Source organism: Colobus angolensis, unplaced genomic scaffold (assembly GCF_000951035.1).
Source record: "Colobus angolensis palliatus isolate OR3802 unplaced genomic scaffold, Cang.pa_1.0 Scaffold224, whole genome shotgun sequence".
Taxonomy (NCBI): Eukaryota; Metazoa; Chordata; class Mammalia; order Primates; family Cercopithecidae; genus Colobus; species Colobus angolensis.
In genome coordinates this window covers 5,501,706-5,528,180 of record NW_012115422.1, presented here as the reverse complement: position 1 = coordinate 5,528,180, position 26,475 = coordinate 5,501,706, and the positions used below count along the sequence as shown (strand labels likewise).

Genomic DNA, 26,475 nt, shown 5'->3' with positions numbered 1-26,475 from the left:
AAATATACTCAGAACTCTGTGAATTGTCTCTTAAACTTTCCAAGAGATTGTCATTTCCCTAAGGTGATCAATAAAACTTTTTCACTTATACTTTACTTGCAGAGGGAGACCCATATTTTACAGGAAAACTTCAAGATTATACTGGTGTAGAGAAAGATGAAGTTATTCTACAGTGTGAAATTAGCAAAGCAGATGCACCAGTGAAATGGTTTAAGGATGGGAAGGAAATAAAGCCATCCAAAAATGCTGTTATTAAGGCAGATGGCAAGAAACGCATGCTAATCCTAAAGAAAGCCTTGAAGTCGGATATTGGACAGTACACCTGTGACTGTGGGACAGATAAGACCTCAGGAAAACTTGACATTGAGGGTAAGGAAATTTCCATGAGTTTCACTCTTGAAGCATTGGGGTTATTTGTGCCAGAGGCTAATGACCCATGCTGGCCCTTCACTTTTCTAGATCGGGAAATTAAACTGGTGCGACCCCTGCACAGTGTGGAGGTGATGGAGACTGAGACGGCCCGCTTTGAAACCGAAATCTCTGAAGATGATATCCACGCCAACTGGAAACTCAAGGGAGAGGCCCTACTCCAAACACCTGTAAGGCTATTTCTGAACTTGTCAACACCTAAAGGAGCTGTGTGAATTAGAAAAGGACAGGTGAAAGTCAGAGTGCATGCAGGACATTTAAAACATGATAGCAGTTTCTCTATCAGACTCTAAGCCAAAGAGAGATGTCAGGGTCTATGAATGGGCTCAGACTGGCACACTTGCATTACTTTTGATTCAGCAGAGTGGGTATAAGGTTGTAGATACTCCGTGATGCTGCTAGTTGGCTCAGAATTATACAGCTAAAATAAATGTGGCTTTCCTCTTAGTACTTGTAAGCTTTACTTCCTAAAAAAAGAGCTCAAAGTTATATCAAGTTTCACTACCATTTATTTGTTGCATTCCTTTAATTAAGATATTCTATCCTTAGGAAAAAATTTCAAAGAAAATTATTTTCTATGAAAGTTTTTCTATTTTGTTGGTACAGGATTGTGAAATTAAGGAAGAAGGCAAAATACACTCCCTTGTTTTGCACAACTGTCGCCTGGACCAGACTGGTGGGGTGGATTTCCAAGCTGCCAATGTGAAATCTAGTGCCCACCTCCGAGTTAAGCGTAAGTATTGTATGTTTTTGAGGAAAATTAAATAAGCACTTTTTCAGAAAATGAATGTGAGTGAAATTAATTGGAATTATTTTATTAGTTAGAAAATATTGTTAAAACACAAAAACTGGCTCTCTTTGCCACTTTGATATTCCAATACAGAAGTGGTTCAAATTGTAAAATTTTGGAAATTTTGTTGACCTTGCCATTTGAACAAAAGAAAATTTAGCAAATCAGATTTTCCGGCTCTGTAGTCCTCTCATTGAAAGTAGATACACATACAATGAGAATCTAACTCAGAACCCTTAAAGACCACTTCCCTCAAGTGACTGTGCAACTAGAGCACCAGAAAGACAAACTTTGCTGTGTGAGCATGTCAGATTCAAGAAAGAAGGTGGAGAGCATTAGGCTAACATTTCTGGAAGGTGCAAAGTGTTTGATGGATAGGGACAGCCTCTGATTGAGGGCCCCTTGTCCTCTCCCAATCAGAGTCTTAGTTATTTTGGAAGTCACATACCTTATGTAGCAAGAAGAACTTGACGCCTGGCAGAGAGACAGATGCGGCAGAAATTTCTCGCTGACCTTGTACGTCAGAACGAAAGGGCTCCTACATATACTCGCTCTCCGGCTACCAGCTTTCCCCTTCTCAGCACCATAAGCCCATGTTCACATGGGAGTTACAATAGTGGCCAGTCCTGTGGCTTCTTGAAGAAAGCAACCATGAAGGTTCATATCTAAGTCTCTATTTATTCTTTTGGGATTACAAAATGAGTAACGCAAAGCTGTTTCCTCCCTCTCGAAAAGCACGAGTAATTGGTCTTCTGAGGCCTTTAAAGGATGTCACCGTGACTGCAGGGGAAACAGCCACCTTCGACTGCGAGCTCTCCTACGAGGATATCCCGGTAGAATGGTATCTCAAAGGGAAGAAACTAGAACCCAGCGATAAGGTAAAAAGCAGGCATGCCTTGTCTTTCCCGTTCTTTTTCTGGAGTTCTTCCACCTTCACTTGTATGTTCCTTATTCTTTGCTCTTTCTAATGTCTCTTCCTCTGCCTTTGCCTTTCTCTTTCCACCTTTAGCCTGATTTCTGCTGAAACTGTAAAGCCAATTTTTCCATTTTTTATTAGGTTTAACCTGATGATATTCTTATTAAAATAGAAATAAATTTAAAGTATGATCACGTTTTAGTTTTTTGAAGAAAAGGCAAGACTCATTGACTATCAGTGATAGTTTGTTTGATTAACCAGAAGACAGGAAGGATCAAAAAGGCTTTCTGACTGCACACTCTGCAACCATGGTGCACATTAAGTTTTAAGATTAATGCTCTCCATCCTATCTAGTGTTCTGCATATAAGGGGATTAAGAGGAGAAGATTGAAATTCCATTTTGGGCAGTTGATCAAGTAGTTGAGATAACTTCTGGGCAGATTTTCTTTCAAGCATTTCTCCAAAGCTATTTTTAACCTTCAAGTGCTTTGGGCTGTGTGATATCTGGAATGCAAGTGGACTATTTAAAGTGCAACTGATGGTACTGACAAGAAAGAAGGGCTCTATGGTTATCCACATATGTGAATGAAATATTTTTTTAAAGCTTTGGTAAAGAACTAGCTCCTGCTGTTAACTTTTACTGACATTCTTTATGCCCAAGATTTCACCCGTAAGTAAAAACTAAGGGATTATTCAGATAGGCCCACAATACACTTTGCCTAAATTGATCTATATGTTTTGTCCCCAGAAACAACATATGTCTTTAAATTATCTTGACAATCCATCATTAATTTTGAATTCTTAAAATAAAATATATGGAATATGTCCAGCCTGGGTTGGAAATAAAGCACAGGACAGTAAATTGTTCTGTGACATTTTCCCCCAATATTTCAGAAATAATATTAAATGTGCTATAAAGATCTCAACAAAAATCAAACTTTGAAGACTTAAAGGAATATAGTTAAAAAGTGATTTGATTTAACAAAAAGCCACAAAGTTGACTGAAGTATTTGAAAGCAATGCCTTCAAGTAACTGCTCTGGAACAAACAAACAACAACAACAAAAAAACTAGTGTTCCACTACAGTGATTACAGGGTAATTCACTAACAGTTATCTGATAGGTAACACCTGACTGTTATACAGATAAGGAGATCTTCTTGGTCTCCTTTTCCACTGACCAGAAAAAGCAGCAGTACATTCCATTTGTAGCATGGGAATTAAGTTACATATGAGAAAACCTTCCTTACAATGAGGTCTTCTAAATATTGAACTGAGGAAGCCACCTCTACCTTCAAGCTTATTGTTTGAAAATATATATTTTTCCTATCATGCATGATTTAATTAACTTCATGTCTAAAGACAGAATAGGTTGACTTTTCAAGATTCTTTCTAGATCTGTAAATTCGTGATTTATATATAGGAACACTGCTTAAGGACAAATATTATTTTTTCATTACCAAATATCTTTTTGTCATATTAAGAGCTTCTTATTAAAAGATCAGTCTCGGGGCCGCTCGCGCCTGTAATCCCAGCACTTTGGGAGGCCAAGACGGGTGGATCACGAGGTCAGGAGATCGAGACCATCCTGGCTAACACTGTGAAACCCCGTCTCTACTAAAAAATACAAAAAACTAGCCGGGCGAGGTGGCGGGTGCCTGTAGTCCCAGCTACTCGGGAGGCTGAGGCAGGGGAATGGCGTGAACCCGGGAGGCGGAGCTTGCAGTGAGCTGAGATCCGGCCACTGCACTCCAGCCCAGGCGACAGAGTGAGACTCCGTCTCAAAAACAAAAATTAAAATAAAAAAATAAAATAAAAGATCAGTCTCAGTTCTAAGACAAAAACTGCACTGTTTTAATTCAAATGTAGACTCCTAAAAATCTTATTCACATTTTTTTAAAAAAAATTCTTAGTGTAACTAAAATTTTTTCTAGGGTTAGAAATGATCAGTTTACTATAATTCTATAGGGCCACTTTACATCTCTTTTGGCATAGGAATTTTAATCCTTTACTCTAGGCACCCAAAATACTTTAGCCTTTTGTGAACTTGCTCTTGCATTACTTAAATGTCTCTTTTCAAAAAGAACTTAAATATAAACTTTGAAGTAATAAAATCATTTTATTACATTTGGCAGATTTTGTTTAAATTAAGTCTATCAGAACAAACTTGCTCTTGTCAATGTAATTCCAACCTTTAATATTCACTTTTTGTAAAAATTTTAGCCTTCAAAACTGCAGTAATCAAACAAGCAAAAACAAGCTATAGGAATAGGAAATATGAAGAGAAACTTGTAGACATGAGTTGTTTGCATTTTTTCTTCATTGTTGTAGTTGTTTTTGGCTGTCAGTTTAAGAAAGGACTGCTAAATTCCAAATGGCATTTGATAATTTTAAAGTTAAATTTTAAATTTGAGAAGTTTAAATATAAAACTTTAATAGTTTCATCACAGTCATAAGCCTACCATATTATAGTAATACGCTTCCATTATAAATATATTTTTTAAAATCTCTAACATTATTCCTACAATCTACTGCAAAATCTTCAACATTCATTGCATTGGTTTATTTTTATAAGGTACCCCAGTTTTCCTTTTTTTTTTCTTTTAACATAGTGGGGGTAGATTGTGTACAAGCTGTTCATTGAGACATACTGCATTCTGAGCAGTGTCCTAGAGCAGCTACAGAGGAACTCAGATGATAAAGCAACATAATATTAATAGATAAAACATATCTGTGGGTGGGTTAGAAACTGAGACACCTTTTCAAATAGCCAAAAGTTGCATGCCAAAATTTATATTGAAATGTTATTAAAAAACAAATTTTCCCCATTTCAGCACCATGCCCTTGGATAAGTAGCTCTGTTCCAAGGGCATATTTAATTACCCTCTCCTAGCTGTTATTTTTCCTTATTATGTTTTTTGCTCACCCTCAATTATTAAGATAATTATGTGACTAACCATGCCCAGTCCTTAAAGAAAACACTTTCAGATGAAACCTTATTTCTGATTCTTTTTTTTACACTAGCATAATAAATAGTTCCACTGGTGAAAACCTCTACATTATTTTTAACTCTAAGTAAACTCTTAAGCAGTGCAAAATCAGTCTGGATGACAGGGCACAGCTTCTTAGGAATTTTATGTCATAGAACTGGAAGAACACCCAAGTCTCTTATCTTTACTGTTGGAATGACCCTATCTGTCATATCATTGACATCTGATTTTCCCATTCCTGATGCTTAGACACATGAAAAGGGAAGAAGAGTCCAACCTTCATTTGCAGTTTTGAACAACATTAATAGGTTGTACCAATTATTTTAATCACAGGTTTCATTGGTTTGCAAAATAAGTTTAATTGCTAAAATAAATGGGAAGAAGAGTTATAGCTTGTTGTTGCATGGCGAACACCTTACATACAGAACATAAGGTTTACTTTTAGCTTGCCATAGCCGATATTTTTCTTTCATCCTTTCATGATTTCGCTTTTCTAAGTTCTTCCTTTATATATATATAAGCCCAGTAGCAGAATGGTGGAACACATATATATACACATATATGTATATACTATATGTGCCATATATCTATGCATATGCAAAAGAGACCACAAATGTAAACAGAAATTGGCCTGGGCAATTTCAACATGAAAGGCCACCTAGCAGTTATATAAAGGTAACTATGAAAGCCTAAAATTTTCTTAAAAGATCTGAAACTATTGGTTGGAATGATTTTTGAATGCATATGTGCTAAATATATGATTATAAAACAACTTGGAAAGCTCTATTTCCATTTACTTTTATCTAAATGAATTAAATGCACCCATATACTAGATTGCTGTTTCATATATTCTTTTTTTTAAAAACAACTAGGTGGTCACACGTTCAGAAGGAAAAGTTCATACACTTACTCTGAGGGATGTAAAGTTAGAAGATGCTGGGGAAGTCCAACTAACAGCAAAAGATTTCAAAACTCACGCCAACCTCTTTGTGAAAGGTAATTACAAGGCTTATTTTAAAAACATGTATAAGGCAGAGGCTCATAAATAATGCCAACTCTCAATTATCTTTATATAATGAGTACTCTAGATGTTTAAAAGCAACCAAATAATCAAAAATCTAATTTACTTTTTAGCATAACAAAATACTTCACAGGCTATCTTTTTAGAGTCAAAATTGACTAGCATGGGTTTTATTTCCTCCTTCCATCTCTATTGTTTTTACTGCACATCCTAGATTTCCAAAAGCCAGCTGGAGGAAGAATTATTATCAAGCTAGGTATCCATCACTTTATTAACCAAGAGTTGGATGTTATTTCCTTAATGTTTCCTAGTTTTTAAAAATGATTTTCCTCTTGTCTGTACAAATAATGATAAAATATCATTATTAGAGGAAAACGTCTGAGTGTAATCAAAACTTGAAAATAAAACTTAGGACAGAACAAAGCCCTGGAGATGGCAGGGAAAAGTTGAGATGGTACCAAAACTCTTGGAGAAGGAAAGCAGTACCTTGGCTAATGAGTATAATTCTTTCAGAACCCCCGGTTGAATTCACTAAGCCTCTTGAGGACCAGACGGTCGAAGAGGGAGCCACTGCAGTGCTGGAGTGTGAAGTCTCCAGAGAAAATGCTAAGGTGAAATGGTTCAAAAATGGGACAGAAATCCTCAAAAGCAAGAAGTATGAAATTGTTGCTGATGGCAGGGTCAGAAAACTTATTATACACGGCTGTACCCCAGAGGATATTAAAACATACACTTGTGATGCTAAGGATTTTAAGACTTCCTGTAACCTGAATGTTGTGCGTAAGTATTCTTCTTACAAAGGACTTGTCGTTTGCAATTCTTTGATAACAACAACAACAAAACAACACAACACTTTTTGCATGCCCTTCTTGGCCTAACTGCAATTCTTGGCAACTTCTAGTATTGACACTGACCTAACCTGATCCTTTATGGGTTTAAAGAAAGAAAGAAAAGGAAAGTCTTATTCTATATCTGGTCTGATTAATGATGGAGCAATCACTTTTCCCTATGCTTCTTTTCTCTCACTGCGTAGTGAGTAGCTGTGCTCTTTGTCTACATGGGGTCAGTCTACTGTATGGATATCCTGATATGGATGAGGAGAAACTGAATTTTAAAGATAAGTAGGGAGTCCTAATTTTAAAAACAAAGTAAAAGTGATTTCCATGTGGAAGGAAAATGAATTTTCAGGTGTGGGGAACAACTAGAAAATGAGCATGAAATTTCAGTCTGAATAGGAGCATAATAGAGATCTGTTGTAATATGACAAAGCCTATTCACATGATTCAATCTCTGAGAATAAGAATGGATGAGAAGATGGAGTAAGGCCCTGGATCCTTTGAGTCCTGGACTCTGCATGAAGAGAACTCTAATGGTTTTTAACATTACTTCTTCCTCTGGTGAAAAATGTAATGTCTTTTTTCAGAATGCCACATGCTAGCTTATTTGTTTCATTCATTCCTTTGTCCAGTGATGACATTTTTCTGCGTACTTTTGTGCAATATTTGTTTGGTTTGGTTGCTTCCCATCTGTCAACAGCTACAACCTAGTGACTCTGTGCTTCATGCATCTTGTACCATGTTTTTCTTACCACTTTGTTGTTGCTCTGCTCAAGCTTATGTCAAAGTAGCTTGTTGGGTCTCCTTCTTCCCCTCGACATCTACCTTCATTCCAAGAAGGCTCAGCTGCAAGGAGCATATCTTCAAACCTATTAGCCAGCATTTGTCTCAGAATCTTATTGCTCAAGAATGGTCATCTTGGGAAGGACTCATAAGGAGCTCTGAAAGAAGGAAGGACAAGGGGGCAACTCCCTAATTCTATACACCAGCTGAATTAATTCTAGAGATGAATGAAATAACAGATGTAAAATCCTAATCACCCTCCCATACAAAACACATTGCTTTATTGCACTAATAGATGCTATGCCTGACTTATATGTGACATCTTCAAAGCTGATTTTTTTAAAAAGCTGAATATATGTTTCAATTACAGCCTCATGCCTCTTAGCCATACACAAGGCTGGCCGTAGTGCTTCACGTGTTTTATCTTTGAATTCTGCTGATTTCTCGAAGATTGTGCTAGGTGCCTTAAAGAAGACAATGTTTCTTTGCCACTGGTGTCTGGTGTTTCCTTTGACATTATCTTTCAAGTCTGGTGCAGTACAAATGAAGATTTTTCCTCCAGCTATTATTCAAAAGAACTGAGATGGCTCCCTAGTATATATACTATACACACACACATGCACACTAGTTGAACATATAGAATGCCACATAATTTTATGTAAACTACAGAGATATCTAAAAAGCAAAACATCATATCTGATGGGCAGCTTCAAGTGATTTCAAAGTCAGTTGTAGTCTATTAAGATGGAAAGGCCCTACAAAAGAGTCACTTTTTCTTAATGTATACTATGGTAATTTCAGAGTAAATTTCCAGAAACCTCATTTTGAATTCTAATGACATTCTTTTACAGCTCCTCATGTGGAATTCTTAAGACCACTCACCGACCTGCAAGTTAGAGAAAAAGAAATGGCTCGATTTGAGTGTGAACTTTCCCGAGAAAACGCTAAGGTCTGTGATTGTATACCTGTCACCTTATACTGTCAAATAACTTTATATTTACTTTTGGTCTAGCCAAAATAGAAAAAAAAAAAAAAGTCAAAACTTTATCTTGTCACCACTTTACTTTTAAAGATAATTTTAGTATAAAATGTATTCTTGACTTTAATTGTTCTCTTTTTAGTATTATTAATTTACTATTACTTGAAAAACACTGGACTCACAATCAGGAGATTTAGATATTAGTTTGAACCATATGAAACTGCTGTTTTCTTAGATCAGAAAAAGTCAAATATCAGCAATTATATTTGTTTCAACTAAGTACCTCCTGTTGCCATTAACTACCATTGGCAAGTTTCTTCAAGTCTGAGCCTCAGTTTACACATCCAAGAAGTTAGTGTGCATGATGTCTAAGGCTCACTATAGCTCTAAACTTATATGATCCCATTGTTTTAAATAACTGATAATAGTATCACAGCAGCTCACTTAACAGTAATTGGTAAGATTGTTCTTGCTTTTGGGGTTTGTTTATATTTGTGTCTGCCACCTTGGTTCTTCTTCATACTATGAAGTCTCGTTGGTTGCTTTCAGAAAAACTCACGATCATAGTTTCTCTTAGGGACACCTGTGTGAAGGAACAACAAGAAAACTGATAATCTGTTTATCTTAAATATAGGTTCAGTGGTTTAAAGATGGTGCTGAAATTAAAAAGGGCAAAAAATATGACATCATATCCAAGGGAGCGGTGCGCATTCTTGTCATCAACAAATGTCTACTGGATGACGAAGCTGAATATTCCTGTGAAGTAAGGACAGCGAGAACTTCTGGCATGCTGACAGTTCTGGGTAAGAGTAAAGTCGTTCTTTGTGAAGTATATGTGTTGGGAAAAAATAATAATTTCCAACTTAACTCAATGTGGCTTTTGTTTTTTCAATGTTTGCAGAAGAAGAAGCTGTCTTTACCAAAAATCTTGCCAACATTGAAGTTAGTGAAACAGACACTATAAAACTGGTTTGTGAAGTCTCCAAACCTGGCGCAGAAGTGATTTGGTATAAAGGGGATGAGGAGATCATTGAAACAGGAAGATACGAAATACTGACTGAAGGACGGAAGAGAATCCTGGTCATTCAGAACGCTCACCTTGAGGATGCCGGCAACTACAACTGTCGACTCCCAAGCTCTCGAACTGATGGCAAAGTCAAAGTACATGGTATGAAAACTACAGTGAATGATCTTTTATTTCTAACAGTTCACACTTGCTAGATTTAAAGTACAAAGATATACGTTTCTAATATCTTGTAACTTTTTCTTCCCAGAACTGGCTGCTGAATTTATCTCAAAGCCTCAAAACCTTGAAATACTTGAAGGAGAAAAGGCTGAATTTGTCTGCTCTATATCAAAAGAAAGCTTTCCAGTCCAGTGGAAGAGGGATGATAAGACACTTGAATCTGGAGATAAATATGACGTTATTGCTGATGGTAAAAAGAGGGTCCTAGCTGTGAAAGATGCCACATTACAAGATATGGGCACTTACGTCGTCATGGTAGGGGCCGCCAGAGCAGCAGCTCACTTAACAGTCATTGGTAAGTTTGTTCTTGCTTTTCGGGTTTTTTCTTTGTTTTGTTTTGTTTTGTGTTTTGTATTTGTATTTACCACTTTGATCATTCATCATACTATGAAGTCTTGTTGGTTACTTTCAGAAAAACTCAGGATCGTGGTTCCTCTTAAGGACACCCGGGTGAAGGAACAACAAGAAGTTGTCTTCAACTGTGAAGTCAACACTGAAGGTGCCAAAGCCAAATGGTTCAGAAATGAAGAAGCCATATTTGATAGTTCAAAATACATTATTCTCCAAAAAGACCTGGTCTACACCCTCAGAATTAGAGATGCACGCTTAGACGACCAAGCCAACTATAATGTGTCTTTGACCAATCACAGAGGTGAAAATGTTAAAAGTGCAGCCAATCTAATAGTAGAAGGTAAGTAATTTATATATCACTAGAGATTTTTTCATCAGTTTCTATTATGAAAATAATTAAAATAAACATATTTTTCTCCTTTACAACAGAGGAAGACCTTAGGATTATTGAGCCTCTTAAAGATATTGAAACAATGGAGAAGAAATCTGTCACATTCTGGTGCAAGGTGAATCGTCTCAATGTAACACTGAAGTGGACCAAAAATGGTGAAGAAGTGCCTTTTGACAACCGTGTCTCATACAGAATTGATAAGTACAAGCACTCGTTAACTATTAAAGACTGTGGCTTCCCAGATGAAGGTGAATACATTGTCACTGCTGGACAAGACAAATCTGTTGCTGAGCTTCTCATCATAGAAGCCCCTACAGAATTTGTGGAACACTTGGAAGATCAGACAGTCACTGAGTTTGATGACGCTGTCTTCTCCTGCCAGCTCTCCAGAGAGAAAGCCAATGTAAAATGGTACAGAAATGGGAGAGAAATCAAAGAAGGCAAAAAGTAAGCAAGATCTTTTTATTCTCTATTTCTGTAGCTATATATACACTTTTGACAATTTAGTGGCCATTATGCAAGCTAACTGATAATCCAATGTCCCCTTTAGATACAAATTTGAAAAAGATGGAAATATACACAGACTCATTATAAAAGATTGCAGGCTGGATGATGAGTGTGAATATGCTTGTGGAGTAGAAGACAGGAAGTCTCGTGCTAGACTTTTTGTGGAAGGTACATATAAGTGAAAGGACAATTCTAATGTTACCAATTTTTTAAAATTGTTAATCAAAATGTAAACATATTTGTATTTATTTCACATTTTCTTTCCAGAAATTCCCGTTGAGATCATCAGGCCTCCACAAGATATTCTTGAAGCCCCTGGTGCTGATGTTGTCTTTTTAGCAGAACTCAATAAAGATAAGGTGGAAGTCCAATGGCTAAGAAATAACATGGTTGTTGTCCAGGGTGATAAACACCAGATGATGAGTGAAGGAAAGATACATCGACTACAGATTTGTGATATTAAGCCCCGTGACCAGGGTGAATACAGATTTATTGCCAAAGACAAAGAAGCCAGAGCTAAGCTTGAACTGGCAGGTCAGTCCCTTTCTTTTATTTTAAAATATCCTTCCAATATCGCAGAGATTAGTTAGATTTCAGATTTTACAGTTATTTAATGAGGTAATCCTTGTGAGGGTCTTTCATTTCTAGCAAGCCCTACCCACATGTTAACAGTTCTAATTTTGCTCACTACAAAGTAAGTGTCTTGAGTAAGAGGAAATTAATAGCAATAATCTTTATATGCCAGAACCTTGGACAGTTCCTAGTACATGATGACTGTTTACGAACTTAGGCTAGAACTAAGCTATCACCCTAAGAGTCTTGGCAAATCTAAAGACAGTCTTATATTCTCCTACTTTACAAACCCCTGTGTGCCTTTTAGGTATGTTCTCATCCTGACCCAGGACATCCTTATACACTGTCCTCATGAAAAAGCCATTAGTGTACCTCTCATTCATACGAAAAAAGTTCTCTGATTTATTGAACGAAGTATGCAGTGCCTACTCTATCAAAAAACAGAACATGTTTTGCACTACACTGAGTCCTATGTCACTATTTTTGGCAAGGAATGCGTGTCTTATGATTTTGTGCCATTCTCAATCCTCTACTCTCCAATCTAACTTGCACACATGACAACCACCAAAAAAAGCTATGAGAAGTCTAAGCCACTTAGGTTTCTGTGCTATAAAGCTACTGTGGCATACTTCCAAGGTTATGTAACCAATATTTGCTAACAAATACATAATAACATAGGATATAGCTTGGTTGTGTTTAATAGTCGAAAGCATTCACATGTTATCTTTCTCACTAGCTGCACCGAAAATCAAGACAGGTGACCAAGACCTTGTGGTTGATGTTGGCCAGCCTCTGACAATGGTGGTGCCATATGATGCCTACCCCAAAGCAGAAGCTGAATGGTTTAAAGAAAATGAACCTTTATCTACAAAAACCATTGATACTACGGCTGAAAAAACTTCTTTCAGAATTTTAGAAGCCAAGAAAGGAGACAAAGGGAGATACAAAATTGTGCTTCAGAACAAACATGGAAAAGCAGAAGGATTCATCAATTTAAAAGTTATTGGTAAGCCCTTGGGTCTCTCAGACTTAATTGGCAAAGCACAATTTAAAAGTAAGACAGCACACTAAAAAATTCCTTTATATGTGAATTTCAGATGTTCCTGGGCCAGTACGTAACTTAGAAGTGACAGAAACATTTGATGGTGAAGTGAGCCTTGCTTGGGAAGAACCTTTAACTGATGGTGGAAGCAAAATCATAGGTTATGTTGTTGAAAGACGTGACATTAAGAGAAAGACCTGGGTTTTGGCCACAGACCGTGCAGACAGTTGTGAGTTTACTGTCACTGGTCTACAGAAAGGAGGAGTTGAGTATCTATTCCGTGTAAGTGCAAGAAACAGAGTTGGCACTGGTGAACCAGTAGAAACTGACAATCCTGTAGAAGCAAGGAGTAAATATGGTAAGAAGTTTTAAGTAAATTGCAAGCTAGCTTTTAAGTAAATTGCAGCCTTTGCCTTCATCATCATTGTTAACCCAAAACTCCTATTTTCTTCTTCTGTGATGAAATCCAGATGTTCCAGGCCCTCCTTTGAATGTAACCATCACTGATGTGAATCGATTTGGTGTCTCACTGACATGGGAACCACCAGAGTATGATGGAGGTGCTGAGATCACAAACTATGTCATTGAATTAAGAGACAAGACTTCTATCAGGTGGGATACTGCCATGACTGTGAGAGCTGAAAACCTGTCTGCAGCTGTTACTGATGTGGTAGAAGGACAGGAGTACAGTTTCCGAGTGAGAGCCCAAAATCGAATTGGAGTCGGAAAACCAAGTGCAGCCACACCCTTCGTCAAAGTTGCCGATCCAATTGGTAAGCCCATCAAAAAAAGGAAATAATTACTGCATGAAATCCTGATATTAGGCCTATCAATTAAAATAAATCAAGTTCAATGAAAGTTAATAAAAAGGTAGAATATCATAAAAATTTGGATAAAGTTCTAGAAACCCAGACTGTGCCTACTTTACTTTGTGAGTTCAATAAATCTGTTATTTTAATGAGGATGATATAATTGATTACAACATTGTCTTTATAAATTGTCACTAACGTAAATGGTATGCTCCAACTCTTTCTTTTATTCCAGAGAGACCAAGTCCTCCTGTAAACCTAACTTCCTCAGATCAGACTCAGTCATCAGTTCAGCTCAAATGGGAACCTCCTCTGAAAGATGGAGGAAGCCCAGTATTAGGCTATATAATTGAGCGATGTGAAGAAGGAAAAGATAATTGGATTCGTTGCAATAAGAAACTTGTCCCTGAACTGACTTACAAGGTAGGTCATTTGCATATAAAAAAGAATATTCAGTGTGGATCACGGACATAACTGTATGTGTTTTTTTACAAATATTAATTCATAATCGTAGGTTACCGGATTGGAAAAAGGAAATAAATATTTATATAGAGTATCTGCAGAAAATAAAGCTGGTGTTTCAGATCCATCTGAAATTCTTGGTCCTCTCACCGCTGATGATGCATTTGGTAAAAAGATATTTTATTTTTAGACTGGGGAATAGAACATAGTTACTTTGGGGCAACAGGGACTTAAATATGGCACTGCAGACTCATTAACTTTTCTTCTTTGCAGTTGAACCAACAATGGATTTAAGTGCATTTAAAGATGGTCTGGAAGTTATTGTCCCAAATCCTATCAAGATCCTGGTTCCAAGTACAGGCTATCCAAGGCCAACTGCAACCTGGTGTTTTGGAGATAAAGTACTAGAAACAGGGGACCGTGTGAAAATGAAGACCTTATCTGCCTATGCCGAACTTGTCATTTCTCCAAGTGAACGTTCAGACAAGGGCATTTATACACTGAAATTAGAAAACCGTGTGAAAACAATTTCTGGGGAAATTGATGTCAATGTAATTGGTAAGGAACTAACTAACCGTTTATCATCTAAGGTGATTTGGTAGTATTAACAAATATTAGTTCAGACTATTAATGACAGTGACTTGTGAGTGCATTTCTTTTCAGCTCGCCCAAGTGCACCCAAAGAACTGAAATTTGGTGATATAACCAAGGACTCAGTACATTTGACTTGGGAACCACCTGATGATGATGGAGGAAGTCCGTTAACTGGATACGTTGTTGAAAAACGAGAAGTCAGCCGGAAAACATGGACTAAAGTGAGTTTTGAGCAGCACTGCATCAATGCCAAAAATGAGAGTAGGGGAAATCCCAGAAGGTTGGGATGCCATGTACAAATCTTGTGTGCTACGACTTCTTACCTTTACCTCACTGAAAATGCACAAAAACTTTTTGAGAATGCATCGGTACTAATGCTTCCTGAGGTAGCTCAACCAAGGATTATATAATTGTAATTGTCTTGTCTTGTGAGCCTTACCAAATGTGTAAAAAATTAAAAAAAAAAAAATCCCTACTGACTTGGTAAAAATCTTTTGAGTTGGGGAAAGGGTTTTTGGAAAATAGCTAATTAACTGTATTTCTTTGTCCCAGGTTATGGACTTTGTAACTGATCTAGAATTCACAGTTCCTGATCTTGTTCAAGGAAAAGAGTATTTATTTAAAGTTTGTGCTCGTAATAAATGTGGCCCTGGAGAACCTGCATATGTTGATGAACCTGTAAATATGTCAGCTCCTGCAAGTGAGTACATTCTTGATGATGTCTTACCTAATCTTGTTGCCTGTTTTTGCTTTTAGACCTAGAGTTGAAGTTATGGGGCAGGGCAGGGGTTGGCAATGTGAAGAGAACTGCATAGGTGGCCTGCATAAGACTGACTCTCTCTTCCAAATGTTATAGCGGTACCTGACCCACCAGAGAATGTTAAATGGAGAGATCGAACAGCCAATAGCATCTTCTTAACATGGGATCCACCTAAAAATGACGGTGGTTCACGCATCAAAGGATATATAGTTGAAAGATGTCCACGTGGTTCTGATAAATGGGTTGCCTGTGGAGAACCTGTTGCAGAAACAAAGTAGGTTTTTTATTTGGCATGAGAGTAAATGTGTACTCCCAGTCACTAAAATGGGCTTTGTTGGGGAAAATTTAAATGTTTGTTTGTCTTTTTTCATTGAGAATCCTATACTGCCGGTGTGTCTGTCTGGTTTTTAAAGGTGCTGCTGAATGTACTTCATGCTCAGGGTTTTCATGACAGTATTAAAATGAAAATGTATTCAGTTATAGTATTGAAGTAATCCAGGTTTAATTTAAAGACTAGTATTATACCAGGGGGTTGAATTTTTGAAAGATCATGAGTACTACACAATGAAACAATTATCGACATCACAGTAAAACATTTTATTCTGTTTTCTGACAGGATGGAAGTGACAGGTCTTGAGGAAGGCAAATGGTATGCCTACCGCGTGAAGGCCTTAAACAGGCAGGGCGCTAGCAAACCAAGCAGACCCACAGAGGAGATCCAGGCTGTGGACACACAAGGTATCTATTTTTGATTTTTGTCTTATCAAATAGGCCTCTGACCTTAAATCTGCTTGAACTTGATAACATCATAAACAATCTTTTCCAATTCAGAGGCCCCAGAAATATTCCTCGATGTGAAGCTCCTTGCTGGTCTCACCGTAAAAGCTGGGACCAAGATTGAACTTCCTGCCACTGTAACCGGAAAACCTGAACCTAAAATAACCTGGACAAAGGCTGATATGATTCTGAAGCAGGACAAAAGAATTACCATTGAAAATGTCCCTAAGAAATCCACAGTGACTATTGTTGATAGTAAAAGAAGTGACACTGGCACATACATCATTGAGGCTGTGAACGTGTGTGGCCGGGCCACTGCTGTGGTGGAAGTGAACGTCTTAGGTAAGGAAGGTTCTCATTTTAAAAGGGGATAAACTGTTTGCAGTTACTTTCTTGAAGTAAATAAATAAATAAATAAAACATGGTGAACAATTTTTTTTCCTGCATCTGTAATGCCATACACAGATAAACCTGGACCACCAGCTGCCTTTGACATCACAGATGTAACCAATGAGTCATGTCTTCTAACATGGAACCCACCACGCGATGATGGTGGATCTAAGATCACAAACTATGTTGTGGAGAGACGAGCAACTGATAGTGAAGTGTGGCACAAGCTCTCATCCACCGTCAAGGATACAAACTTCAAGGCCACCAAATTAATCCCCAATAAAGAGTACATCTTCAGAGTTGCTGCAGAAAACATGTATGGTGTTGGTGAACCAGTTCAGGCCTCTCCAATAACAGCCAAGTATCAGTTTGGTAAGTTTCTCAATCAGCTGATTAAAAAAAAAAAAAGGATGCTCATGTCAAACTTGCATTTTGGTGTCATATTGATATACAGGACATATAACATTTTACACCATCATCCTGTCTATAGATCCACCTGGACCTCCAACTCGCCTAGAACCTTCTGATATCACTAAAGATGCAGTGACTCTCACGTGGTGTGAGCCAGATGATGACGGTGGCAGCCCAATCACTGGATACTGGGTTGAAAGACTGGATCCTGATACGGATAAATGGGTTAGATGCAATAAGATGCCAGTAAAGGACACAACATACAGGTATGCTCAGAATCCCCATCAAGACGTTAAGACAGCAGTATATTCGAATGTTTACTCTTTAGTATTCCTTGGGATTACAGATGATTATATATTGCTAAAACATTTTTAAACTACTTTTACTCATATTTGCTATTACCTCATAATTTGAAAAATTATATAAATTCCATTCAAGGGCACATTTCTTAGTTTACTCTAAAATATTAACCTTCAGGAAGTTTCAAAGTGTTTGATCCTCCAGTACATTATGATAATGATCACTGTCATAGATATTATAATTAGATTGGTATGTGTGGCCAAGTCTAAAGTGTGTCTGTTAAAAAGCAACTTTAATTTATATTGAAGTGCTTTTCAATTAAATTTCCAAATCATCTTTTCACAATTTAAATAAATTAGTCTCTTCTGTGTAAAGTAAACATAGGCTTCTTCTGCTTCTTACCATGATGTTACACATGCACTTTGTTCCTAATTCAGAGTGAAAGGTCTCACCAATAAGAAAAAATACAGATTCCGTGTGTTGGCTGAAAATCTTGCTGGACCTGGAAAACCAAGCAAATCAACTGAACCAATCTTAATAAAGGATCCCATAGGTATTATTTATATAATTTTTGTGGTTATTTTGAAGCTCATATGAACTCCTTTTTGACAAACCTAAACAATGATTTCACTGGCTTACAGATCCTCCATGGCCCCCTGGAAAACCAACTGTAAAAGATGTAGGCAAAACATCATTAAGGTTGAATTGGACAAAACCAGAACACGATGGAGGCGCAAAGATTGAGTCTTATATCATTGAAATGCTGAAGACTGGGACAGATGAGTGGGTCAGAGTGGCGGAAGGGGTTCCCACCACTCAGCACTTGCTCCCAGGGCTCATGGAAGGACAGGAATACTCATTCCGAGTTAGAGCTGTGAATAAGGCTGGGGAAAGTGAACCCAGTGAACCCAGCGACCCTGTGCTTTGCCGGGAGAAGCTATGTAAGTCACTCTTGACGTCTGGGGTATGTAAATTCTTCCAATGTCTGCCTATGAACTACGATATGAGAAAATATGAAAAATTCATTACTATTATTTCCTCCTGGCTACATTATTTCTTAATGACTGCCCACACATTCAGACGGACTATTGGGTAATAAAACAAAAATAAATTTGTTTTCGTTCCTTCTTTTTCAGATCCTCCATCACCACCACGCTGGCTTGAAGTTATTAATATCACAAAAAATACAGCAGACCTAAAATGGACAGTTCCTGAGAAAGATGGAGGGTCCCCCATCACCAACTACATTGTGGAAAAGAGAGACGTCAGGCGAAAAGGCTGGCAAACAGTGGATACCACCGTCAAGGACACCAAGTGCACAGTCACCCCGCTGACCGAGGGCTCTTTATATGTGTTCCGAGTTGCTGCAGAAAATGCTATAGGACAAAGTGACTACACCGAAATTGAGGACTCTGTGCTGGCCAAAGACACCTTTAGTATGCTCTCACACTTAATCTTTGTGACAATAAGTGCTCTCACACTTAATTTTTGTGACAGAAGATTATCACCTTCCCTCTGGTTTTCCTAATCATTGATTATTTTGCTTTCAGCCACTCCTGGACCACCCTACGCCCTGGCAGTGGTTGATGTGACAAAACGACATGTTGACCTAAAGTGGGAGCCACCTAAAAATGATGGTGGAAGACCAATTCAGAGGTAGAATTAGAATTAATTCATAAAGAATAACTTACACTTGGTTGCAAAATCTCAACAATGTTTTTTCATTAATGCTAATGAAACGCTTTGTTATTTCAATAGATATATCATTGAGAAGAAAGAAAGGTTAGGTACCCGTTGGGTGAAAGCAGGAAAGACTGCAGGACCTGACTGTAACTTCAGAGTAACTGATGTCATTGAAGGAACAGAGGTCCAGTTTCAGGTTCGGGCTGAAAATGAAGCTGGAGTTGGCCACCCAAGTGAACCCACAGAAATCCTATCCATTGAAGATCCAACAAGTAAGTAGTGCTGATTATACACAAGATATTGTCCAGAACTTGATGTGACTGTGGATGTGAATGTTTCACTCTTTTCGCAGGTCCTCCCTCACCACCCCTTGACCTACATGTGACTGATGCTGGGAGAAAACACATTGCCATTGCTTGGAAGCCTCCAGAGAAAAATGGTGGAAGTCCTATCATAGGATACCATGTTGAAATGTGTCCAGTAGGCACTGAGAAATGGATGCGAGTTAATTCTCGCCCAATAAAGGACTTGAAATTCAAGGTTGAAGAAGGTGTTGTTCCTGACAAAGAATATGTCCTGAGAGTGAGAGCAGTCAATGCTATTGGTGTCAGCGAGCCATCTGAAATCTCTGAAAATGTGGTTGCCAAAGACCCAGACTGTAAGAGCACAATGTATTTTACAGTTAATAAAATATCCTTTATTCATGCATTGCATTTTGACATACTCTCTTTTTTGCTCTTTCGAATGATATCTTATAGGCAAGCCAACAATTGACCTGGAGACTCATGACATTATTGTTATTGAAGGTGAAAAGTTAAGCATTCCTGTTCCCTTCAGAGCTGTCCCAGTTCCAACTGTTAGTTGGCATAAAGATGGCAAAGAAGTTAAAGCAAGTGATAGACTAACAATGAAGAACGATCACATCTCAGCCCACCTTGAAGTTCCCAAGAGTGTCCATGCAGATGCCGGAGTTTATACCATTACACTGGAGAATAAGCTCGGCTCAGCAACAGCCTCAATCAATGTCAAAGTCATAGGTAATCATTCTTTGAAGAAACACCAGACATTCTTCACATGTAGAGGAAATTAGTTAACTTTGCAGTGCTATTAACAGTATAAATGACTTCATAAACTGGCCACTTGTAAACTAAATGTCACTTCTGATTATGTCTTTCCATATGAGAAGTAAAACAATTCTAAAGAGATGAAATCACTAAACTCTTATTAGAGTAATTTATACTAGTTTTAATTATTTGCATGTGAAATACTAATTTAAATGAAAGATATTAGCATACCCAAAGAATATTGAAATGACCACAATTTTTTAATTGTTCAGCCTCACATTTTCCCATAGTGTTCTCAACCAGGGATAGTAACATTTTCTGCATTACCCCCGGCTCTGCAAATAATGTCTGGAAATTTGTGGGGCCATTTTTGCTTGGCACACAGACTTGGGGTAGATACCACTGACATTTAGTAGTTGGGAGCCAAGAATGCTAAATGCTCTGCAGTGTGAATGCCACTCCAGCACATCAAAGATTATCCTACCCAAAATACAGATAGCCCCACTTAGAGACAAGTGCATTATTAAAATGCTGATTTTTCAGGATTACTAGAATAATTATCCATTTCTGTAATAGGCCTACCTGGACCATGCAAAGATATCAAAGCAAGTGACATTACCAAGAGTTCTTGTAAGTTAACCTGGGAACCTCCAGAATTTGATGGTGGAACCCCAATTCTTCATTACGTCCTGGAGCGCAGAGAAGCTGGGAGAAGAACATATATACCAGTCATGTCTGGTGAGAATAAACTGTCGTGGACTGTGAAGGATCTCATACCAAATGGTGAATACTTCTTCCGTGTTAAAGCAGTCAACAAGATTGGTGGAGGAGAATATATTGAACTGAAAAATCCAGTCATTGCCCAAGATCCAAAGCGTAAGTTTGGGCATGGATGTACTATGGCTAAGAACTAATAAACCATAGTTTTGTTTTAAGAAGGTGGTTTTCCCGATACTAACTTTTTTTTCTTATTCTTCAGAACCCCCTGATCCACCTGTAGATGTAGAGGTTCATAATCCTACAGCAGAGGCAATGACTATTACATGGAAGCCACCTTTGTATGACGGAGGAAGCAAGATAATGGGCTACATCATAGAGAAGATTGCTAAGGGTGAAGAAAGGTGGAAGAGATGCAATGAACACCTGGTACCAATCCTGACCTATACAGCAAAAGGACTTGAAGAGGGGAAAGAGTACCAATTCCGTGTGCGAGCAGAGAACGCCGCGGGTATTAGCGAACCTTCTCGGGCTACTCCTCCAACAAAAGCTGTAGATCCCATCGGTAAGTTTTGTTTAATGGAGTTGCCACTTTCCCATTTTGAAATAAATGAAAATAATGTTTTGTCAGTTGTTTTCATCAGAACTGAAAACGTTTATTGGTTATGATCATTATAGATGCCCCCAAAGTCATTCTGAGAACAAGCCTAGAAGTGAAACGAGGTGATGAAATAGCACTTGATGCAAGTATTTCTGGATCACCTTACCCAACTATTACATGGATAAAGGATGAGAATGCTATTGTACCAGAGGAAATTAAGAAGCGTGCAGCACCCTTGGTTAGAAGAAGGAAGGGTGAAGTTCAAGAAGAAGAACCATTTGTCCTGCCTCTGACACAGCGTTTGAGTATTGACAACAGCAAAAAGGGAGAATCTCAGCTACGCGTCCGAGATTCTCTCCGACCTGACCATGGTCTGTATATGATCAAAGTTGAAAATGACCACGGTATTGCAAAAGCTCCTTGTACTGTCAGTGTGTTAGGTGAGTCATTAAAACTACACTTTCCAATTGAAAAAGGTTTTAGTAAAACATAAAAATAAAAAGTTTGGGGGAGAGTTAAAAGAAATGGGACATAGCTTCAGCAAGTTATCCTCAGTTATATTTTATCTCCTGGCCATGTAAAAGAAATCACCTGACCTTGTTATTTATTAGTTAATAGAATACAATGATAGATGTGGGAAAACCAGAAATCACGTCAGAGGAGCATGCTCACATTTACATTTTCCATAGCAACCCTTCCCACACAAGTTTTTGATTACTCTTCTCTTTTGAAATATTAGATATACCAGGACCACCAATCAACTTTGTATTTGAAGATATCAGAAAGACCTCAGTCCTTTGCAAATGGGAACCACCCCTTGATGATGGTGGCAGTGAAATCATAAACTACACTTTGGAAAAGAAAGACAAGACAAAACCTGACTCAGAATGGATTGTTGTCACTTCAACACTTAGACATTGCAAATATTCAGTAACAAAACTGATTGAAGGAAAAGAGTACCTTTTCCGTGTAAGAGCTGAAAATAGATTTGGGCCAGGTCCACCATGTGTTTCAAAGCCACTTGTAGCTAAAGATCCATTTGGTAAGTTTCCTTTGGCATCTAAAGTTTGCCTTTTACCATGTACTTTGGTATATAATTACTACAGCTTGTAAAATTGCATTTTATGTCATATTAGGAAATTAATTCAAATGTTTTTTTTTTTTTATCAGAACCACCTGATGCACCAGATAAGCCCATTGTGGAAGATGTTACCAGCAACAGTATGCTAGTGAAATGGAATGAACCAAAAGATAATGGAAGCCCCATTTTGGGTTACTGGCTTGAAAAACGTGAGGTTAATAGTACACATTGGTCTCGTGTCAACAAAAGCCTTCTGAATGCCTTGAAAGCCAATGTAGATGGCTTATTAGAAGGACTCACCTATGTCTTCAGAGTATGTGCTGAAAATGCAGCTGGACCTGGAAAGTTCAGTCCACCTTCAGATCCCAAAACAGCACATGATCCAATCTGTAAGTAGTTCCTTAAGACGAAGGTGGAGTAGAACAAGTTATTGTACATTTTAAAATCATCAGAGAGTTTGATTTTTATATCTTCATTCATTCTAGCTCCGCCTGGGCCACCTATCCCAAGAGTCACTGACACAAGCTCTACGACTATTGAACTAGAATGGGAACCCCCAGCTTTCAATGGCGGTGGGGAAATTATTGGCTATTTTGTTGATAAGCAGTTGGTTGGCACAAATGAATGGTCACGCTGCACAGAGAAGATGATCAAGGTCCGTCAGTACACAGTCAAAGAAATCCGAGAGGGTGCTGATTATAAACTTCGGGTGAGTGCCGTCAATGTCGCAGGGGAAGGACCGCCTGGAGAAACAGAACCTGTTACTGTGGCTGAACCACAAGGTACTTAACATTATTGGAATACAATTATGGATATTTTCTCTATACACGACTATTTCTTAATCTTTGACGGGCTAATGTATGACTGTTCTCTTTCAACAGAGCCTCCAACTGTGGAACTGGATGTTTCTGTCAAGGGTGGAATACAAATAATGGCTGGGAAGACTCTTAGAATTCCAGCTGTGGTAACGGGTCGCCCTGTACCTACAAAAGTATGGACCAAAGAAGAAGGGGAGCTGGATAAAGACCGCGTTGTAATAGACAATGTTGGAACCAAATCTGAACTAATTATCAAGGATGCACTGCGAAAAGACCATGGCAGATATGTGATTACAGCTACAAATAGCTGTGGTTCCAAATTTGCAGCAGCCAGGGTAGAAGTTTTTGGTAAGGAATGTTGCATTGATTTTCATAGGATTTTCCCAAGTGTTACTATCTTATTACATTGATTTTTGGCTTTGTTTCATTTTCAGATGTCCCTGGTCCAGTTCTTGATTTAAAACCTGTTGTAACAAACAGAAAAATGTGTCTACTTAACTGGTCTGATCCAGAAGATGATGGAGGAAGTGAAATAACAGGCTTCATCATTGAAAGAAAAGATGCCAAGATGCATACTTGGAGACAACCAATAGAGACTGAGAGGTCTAAATGTGACATCACAGGTCTGCTTGAGGGACAAGAATATAAGTTCCGTGTTATTGCCAAGAACAAGTTTGGCTGTGGCCCTCCTGTTGAAATAGGACCAATTCTTGCAGTTGATCCACTAGGTAAAAGAGAAGGTTTCATTGTGTTTATAGAATAATGTTTTGCTTCTGGTTATATTATTTACTGCGCATTATGGCTTCAAACTCCCAACACTCTCAAAATCTATAGGTAAAGAGTAATAAGAGAAGTAAATCAAAAAACTATTAGCAACATTAAAGATATATGTTTGCTATAATTTCAGTGTAATTTGTGGCTGTAAGTATATTGATCATGCATGGTTTTTTGTACTGAAAAACTTGGATCTACAGGGGCTTAATAATAACCTAGAAGTAGTTTAGACCTATCTCTCCAGTAGAACACATTGGAAGTTGGGTTTTTAAAATTTATTAGCCTAGTAGTGAAAGAGAATTCAATATTCTTCAAAAAGATTAGACAATTGCCTGAGGATAAATGCCTTAGTCTTCCTCTATATTCAAAAAGTCCCCATACTGGAAGGACAGAGAGGCCCAAAACCAGAAACAGCCTCCAAATAATAGAAAACCAACCAGAGGGAATCTCCCAGAAATCAATACGAAACACTAAAATTGCACACACAGTAATGCACACTGACATCCCATCTAAGAAAGCAAAACCTTTGAGGAAGACCCATTCCTCAAGAGACAGAAGAACTTATTCCTTCACCATCACTCCCTGAAAAAAAAAAAATTACATCCTATACCACTGCTGCAGCTCATCTATAAATGTCCAATATACCACAGGCTGTGCCAGGGGCCCAGAACAGAGCTGAGCTTCCACTCCTGGTTGCAATAATAGTGAACAAGTATGGATTGGGTCTAGTTTTACCACTGAAAGCTTAACTCTTAGTTTGGTCCTTCAGGAAAGAAAACTTCAGCAGCATTACATATATCCTCTTTCCATCACATTTTGAACCCACATGTGAGGCAACATGACTCAAAGTATGTTCGCAGACATTCCCACTATCTGTTAATAAAAGAAAAAACACTTTGCTCTCAGCTGCTCATTCAAAGCAAAACTTCACAGACTTACTTTCCTAGTTCATTAGAATTAGAAGCATCCCCAGTTACAAAGGTAAATAATCTAAAATGTTAAATATAAAAAAGCATATGTGCCCTTGATTTATTTTTCACTGATAATCTTGATGAAAAGTTGGCTAAGAAAAATTCTGTCTATATGAATGTCTATAATTTTGGCAACTGACAAGTTTTAGGAATGACTTTAAATAAGGATATAAGGTTATGCCAAACAGAAGGCTATTTTTTACATAATTAAGTTGAAGTGAAATGTTATTTCTTATATGAATATTTATCTCATGCTAATCATTTTCACTTGCCTCTGGTGAAAGGTCCTCCAACATCTCCAGAGAGGCTGACATACACTGAAAGGACAAAGTCCACTATCACCCTTGACTGGAAAGAGCCCCGCAGTAATGGTGGCAGTCCCATCCAAGGATATATCATTGAAAAACGGCGTCACGACAAACCTGACTTTGAAAGAGTTAACAAGCGACTCTGTCCAACCACATCTTTTCTGGTTGAAAATCTTGATGAACACCAAATGTATGAGTTCCGTGTCAAAGCTGTCAATGAAATTGGTGAAAGTGAACCATCCCTGCCTCTTAATGTAGTCATACAAGATGATGAAGGTGCGAAATCTGAATATAATGATAATTTTAATGCATTTTACAGTGTGCCTTTATCCCATAAGTTGAAAAAACATCCTTATGACTTTGCTACTTTTTTTTCTTTCTCTTCTCTTTGCAGTGCCTCCAACTATTAAGTTGCGTCTGAGCGTTCGAGGAGACACTATCAAAGTTAAGGCAGGAGAGCCTGTCCACATCCCTGCAGATGTGACAGGCCTTCCAATGCCTAAGATTGAATGGTCCAAAAATGAAACCGTCATTGAAAAACCCACTGAGGCACTTCAGATAACCAAGGAAGAGGTATCCCGAAGTGAGGCAAAAACTGAGCTGAGCATTCCCAAAGCGGTCCGGGAAGACAAAGGCACTTACACAGTTACTGCTTCCAATCGCCTTGGCTCAGTGTTCCGAAATGTTCACGTTGAAGTATATGGTAGGTGACTTGCTTTCTTACATCAAAAAGGCATCCAGTGTCTGTTTAAGAATTGACTTCTCCGCCGGGCGCGGTGGCTCAAGCCTGTAATCCCAGCACTTTGGGAGGCCAAGACGGGCGGATCACGAGGTCAGGAGATCGAGACCATCCTGGTGGTCAGGAGATCGAGACCATCCTGGCTAACAGGGTGAAACCCCGTCTCTACTAAAAATACAAAAAACTAGCCGGGCGAGGTGGCGGGCGCCTGTAGTCCCAGCTACTCCGGAGGCTGAGGCAGGAGAATGGCGTAAACCCGGGAGGCGGAGCTTGCAGTGAGCTGAGATCCGGCCACTGCACTCCAGCCTGGGTGACAGAGCAAGACTCCGTCTCAAAAAAAAAAAAAAAAAAGAATTGACTTCTC

General features: G+C 38.2%; 1 protein-coding gene and 1 long non-coding RNA gene across 2 annotated transcripts in view; one reads left to right on the top strand and one right to left on the bottom strand.

Annotated features, from left to right (window-relative positions):
* Nucleotides 1-26,475, top strand: part of TTN (titin) — a 273,017-nt gene that overhangs the window by 166,435 nt on the left and 80,107 nt on the right. The window contains exons 187-230 of the mRNA XM_011944051.1: nt 103-369; nt 460-599; nt 1,036-1,162; nt 1,955-2,097; nt 5,996-6,119; nt 6,658-6,924; nt 8,615-8,712; nt 9,377-9,545; nt 9,644-9,910; nt 10,017-10,283; nt 10,401-10,679; nt 10,769-11,177; nt 11,281-11,405; nt 11,505-11,771; nt 12,547-12,816; nt 12,908-13,210; nt 13,323-13,625; nt 13,897-14,084; nt 14,176-14,290; nt 14,397-14,681; nt 14,787-14,938; nt 15,270-15,417; nt 15,574-15,751; nt 16,094-16,215; nt 16,309-16,596; nt 16,720-17,016; nt 17,135-17,321; nt 17,793-17,908; nt 17,997-18,296; nt 18,492-18,791; nt 18,906-19,011; nt 19,114-19,310; nt 19,391-19,696; nt 19,797-20,075; nt 20,679-20,978; nt 21,082-21,384; nt 21,498-21,860; nt 22,160-22,462; nt 22,591-22,890; nt 22,987-23,283; nt 23,383-23,667; nt 23,754-24,047; nt 25,349-25,648; nt 25,767-26,075. Coding sequence (XP_011799441.1) covers nt 103-369; nt 460-599; nt 1,036-1,162; nt 1,955-2,097; nt 5,996-6,119; nt 6,658-6,924; nt 8,615-8,712; nt 9,377-9,545; nt 9,644-9,910; nt 10,017-10,283; nt 10,401-10,679; nt 10,769-11,177; nt 11,281-11,405; nt 11,505-11,771; nt 12,547-12,816; nt 12,908-13,210; nt 13,323-13,625; nt 13,897-14,084; nt 14,176-14,290; nt 14,397-14,681; nt 14,787-14,938; nt 15,270-15,417; nt 15,574-15,751; nt 16,094-16,215; nt 16,309-16,596; nt 16,720-17,016; nt 17,135-17,321; nt 17,793-17,908; nt 17,997-18,296; nt 18,492-18,791; nt 18,906-19,011; nt 19,114-19,310; nt 19,391-19,696; nt 19,797-20,075; nt 20,679-20,978; nt 21,082-21,384; nt 21,498-21,860; nt 22,160-22,462; nt 22,591-22,890; nt 22,987-23,283; nt 23,383-23,667; nt 23,754-24,047; nt 25,349-25,648; nt 25,767-26,075 — 10,443 coding nt within the window. The remainder of the gene's footprint in view (nt 1-102; nt 370-459; nt 600-1,035; nt 1,163-1,954; nt 2,098-5,995; nt 6,120-6,657; nt 6,925-8,614; nt 8,713-9,376; nt 9,546-9,643; nt 9,911-10,016; nt 10,284-10,400; nt 10,680-10,768; nt 11,178-11,280; nt 11,406-11,504; nt 11,772-12,546; nt 12,817-12,907; nt 13,211-13,322; nt 13,626-13,896; nt 14,085-14,175; nt 14,291-14,396; nt 14,682-14,786; nt 14,939-15,269; nt 15,418-15,573; nt 15,752-16,093; nt 16,216-16,308; nt 16,597-16,719; nt 17,017-17,134; nt 17,322-17,792; nt 17,909-17,996; nt 18,297-18,491; nt 18,792-18,905; nt 19,012-19,113; nt 19,311-19,390; nt 19,697-19,796; nt 20,076-20,678; nt 20,979-21,081; nt 21,385-21,497; nt 21,861-22,159; nt 22,463-22,590; nt 22,891-22,986; nt 23,284-23,382; nt 23,668-23,753; nt 24,048-25,348; nt 25,649-25,766; nt 26,076-26,475) is intronic.
* On the bottom strand, nt 11,178-16,114 carry LOC105513195. The gene is made up of 2 exons (XR_001001962.1): nt 15,684-16,114; nt 11,178-11,639 (listed from the first exon to the last, which is right to left on the bottom strand). It is a non-coding gene; the product is annotated as an uncharacterized LOC105513195 (long non-coding RNA).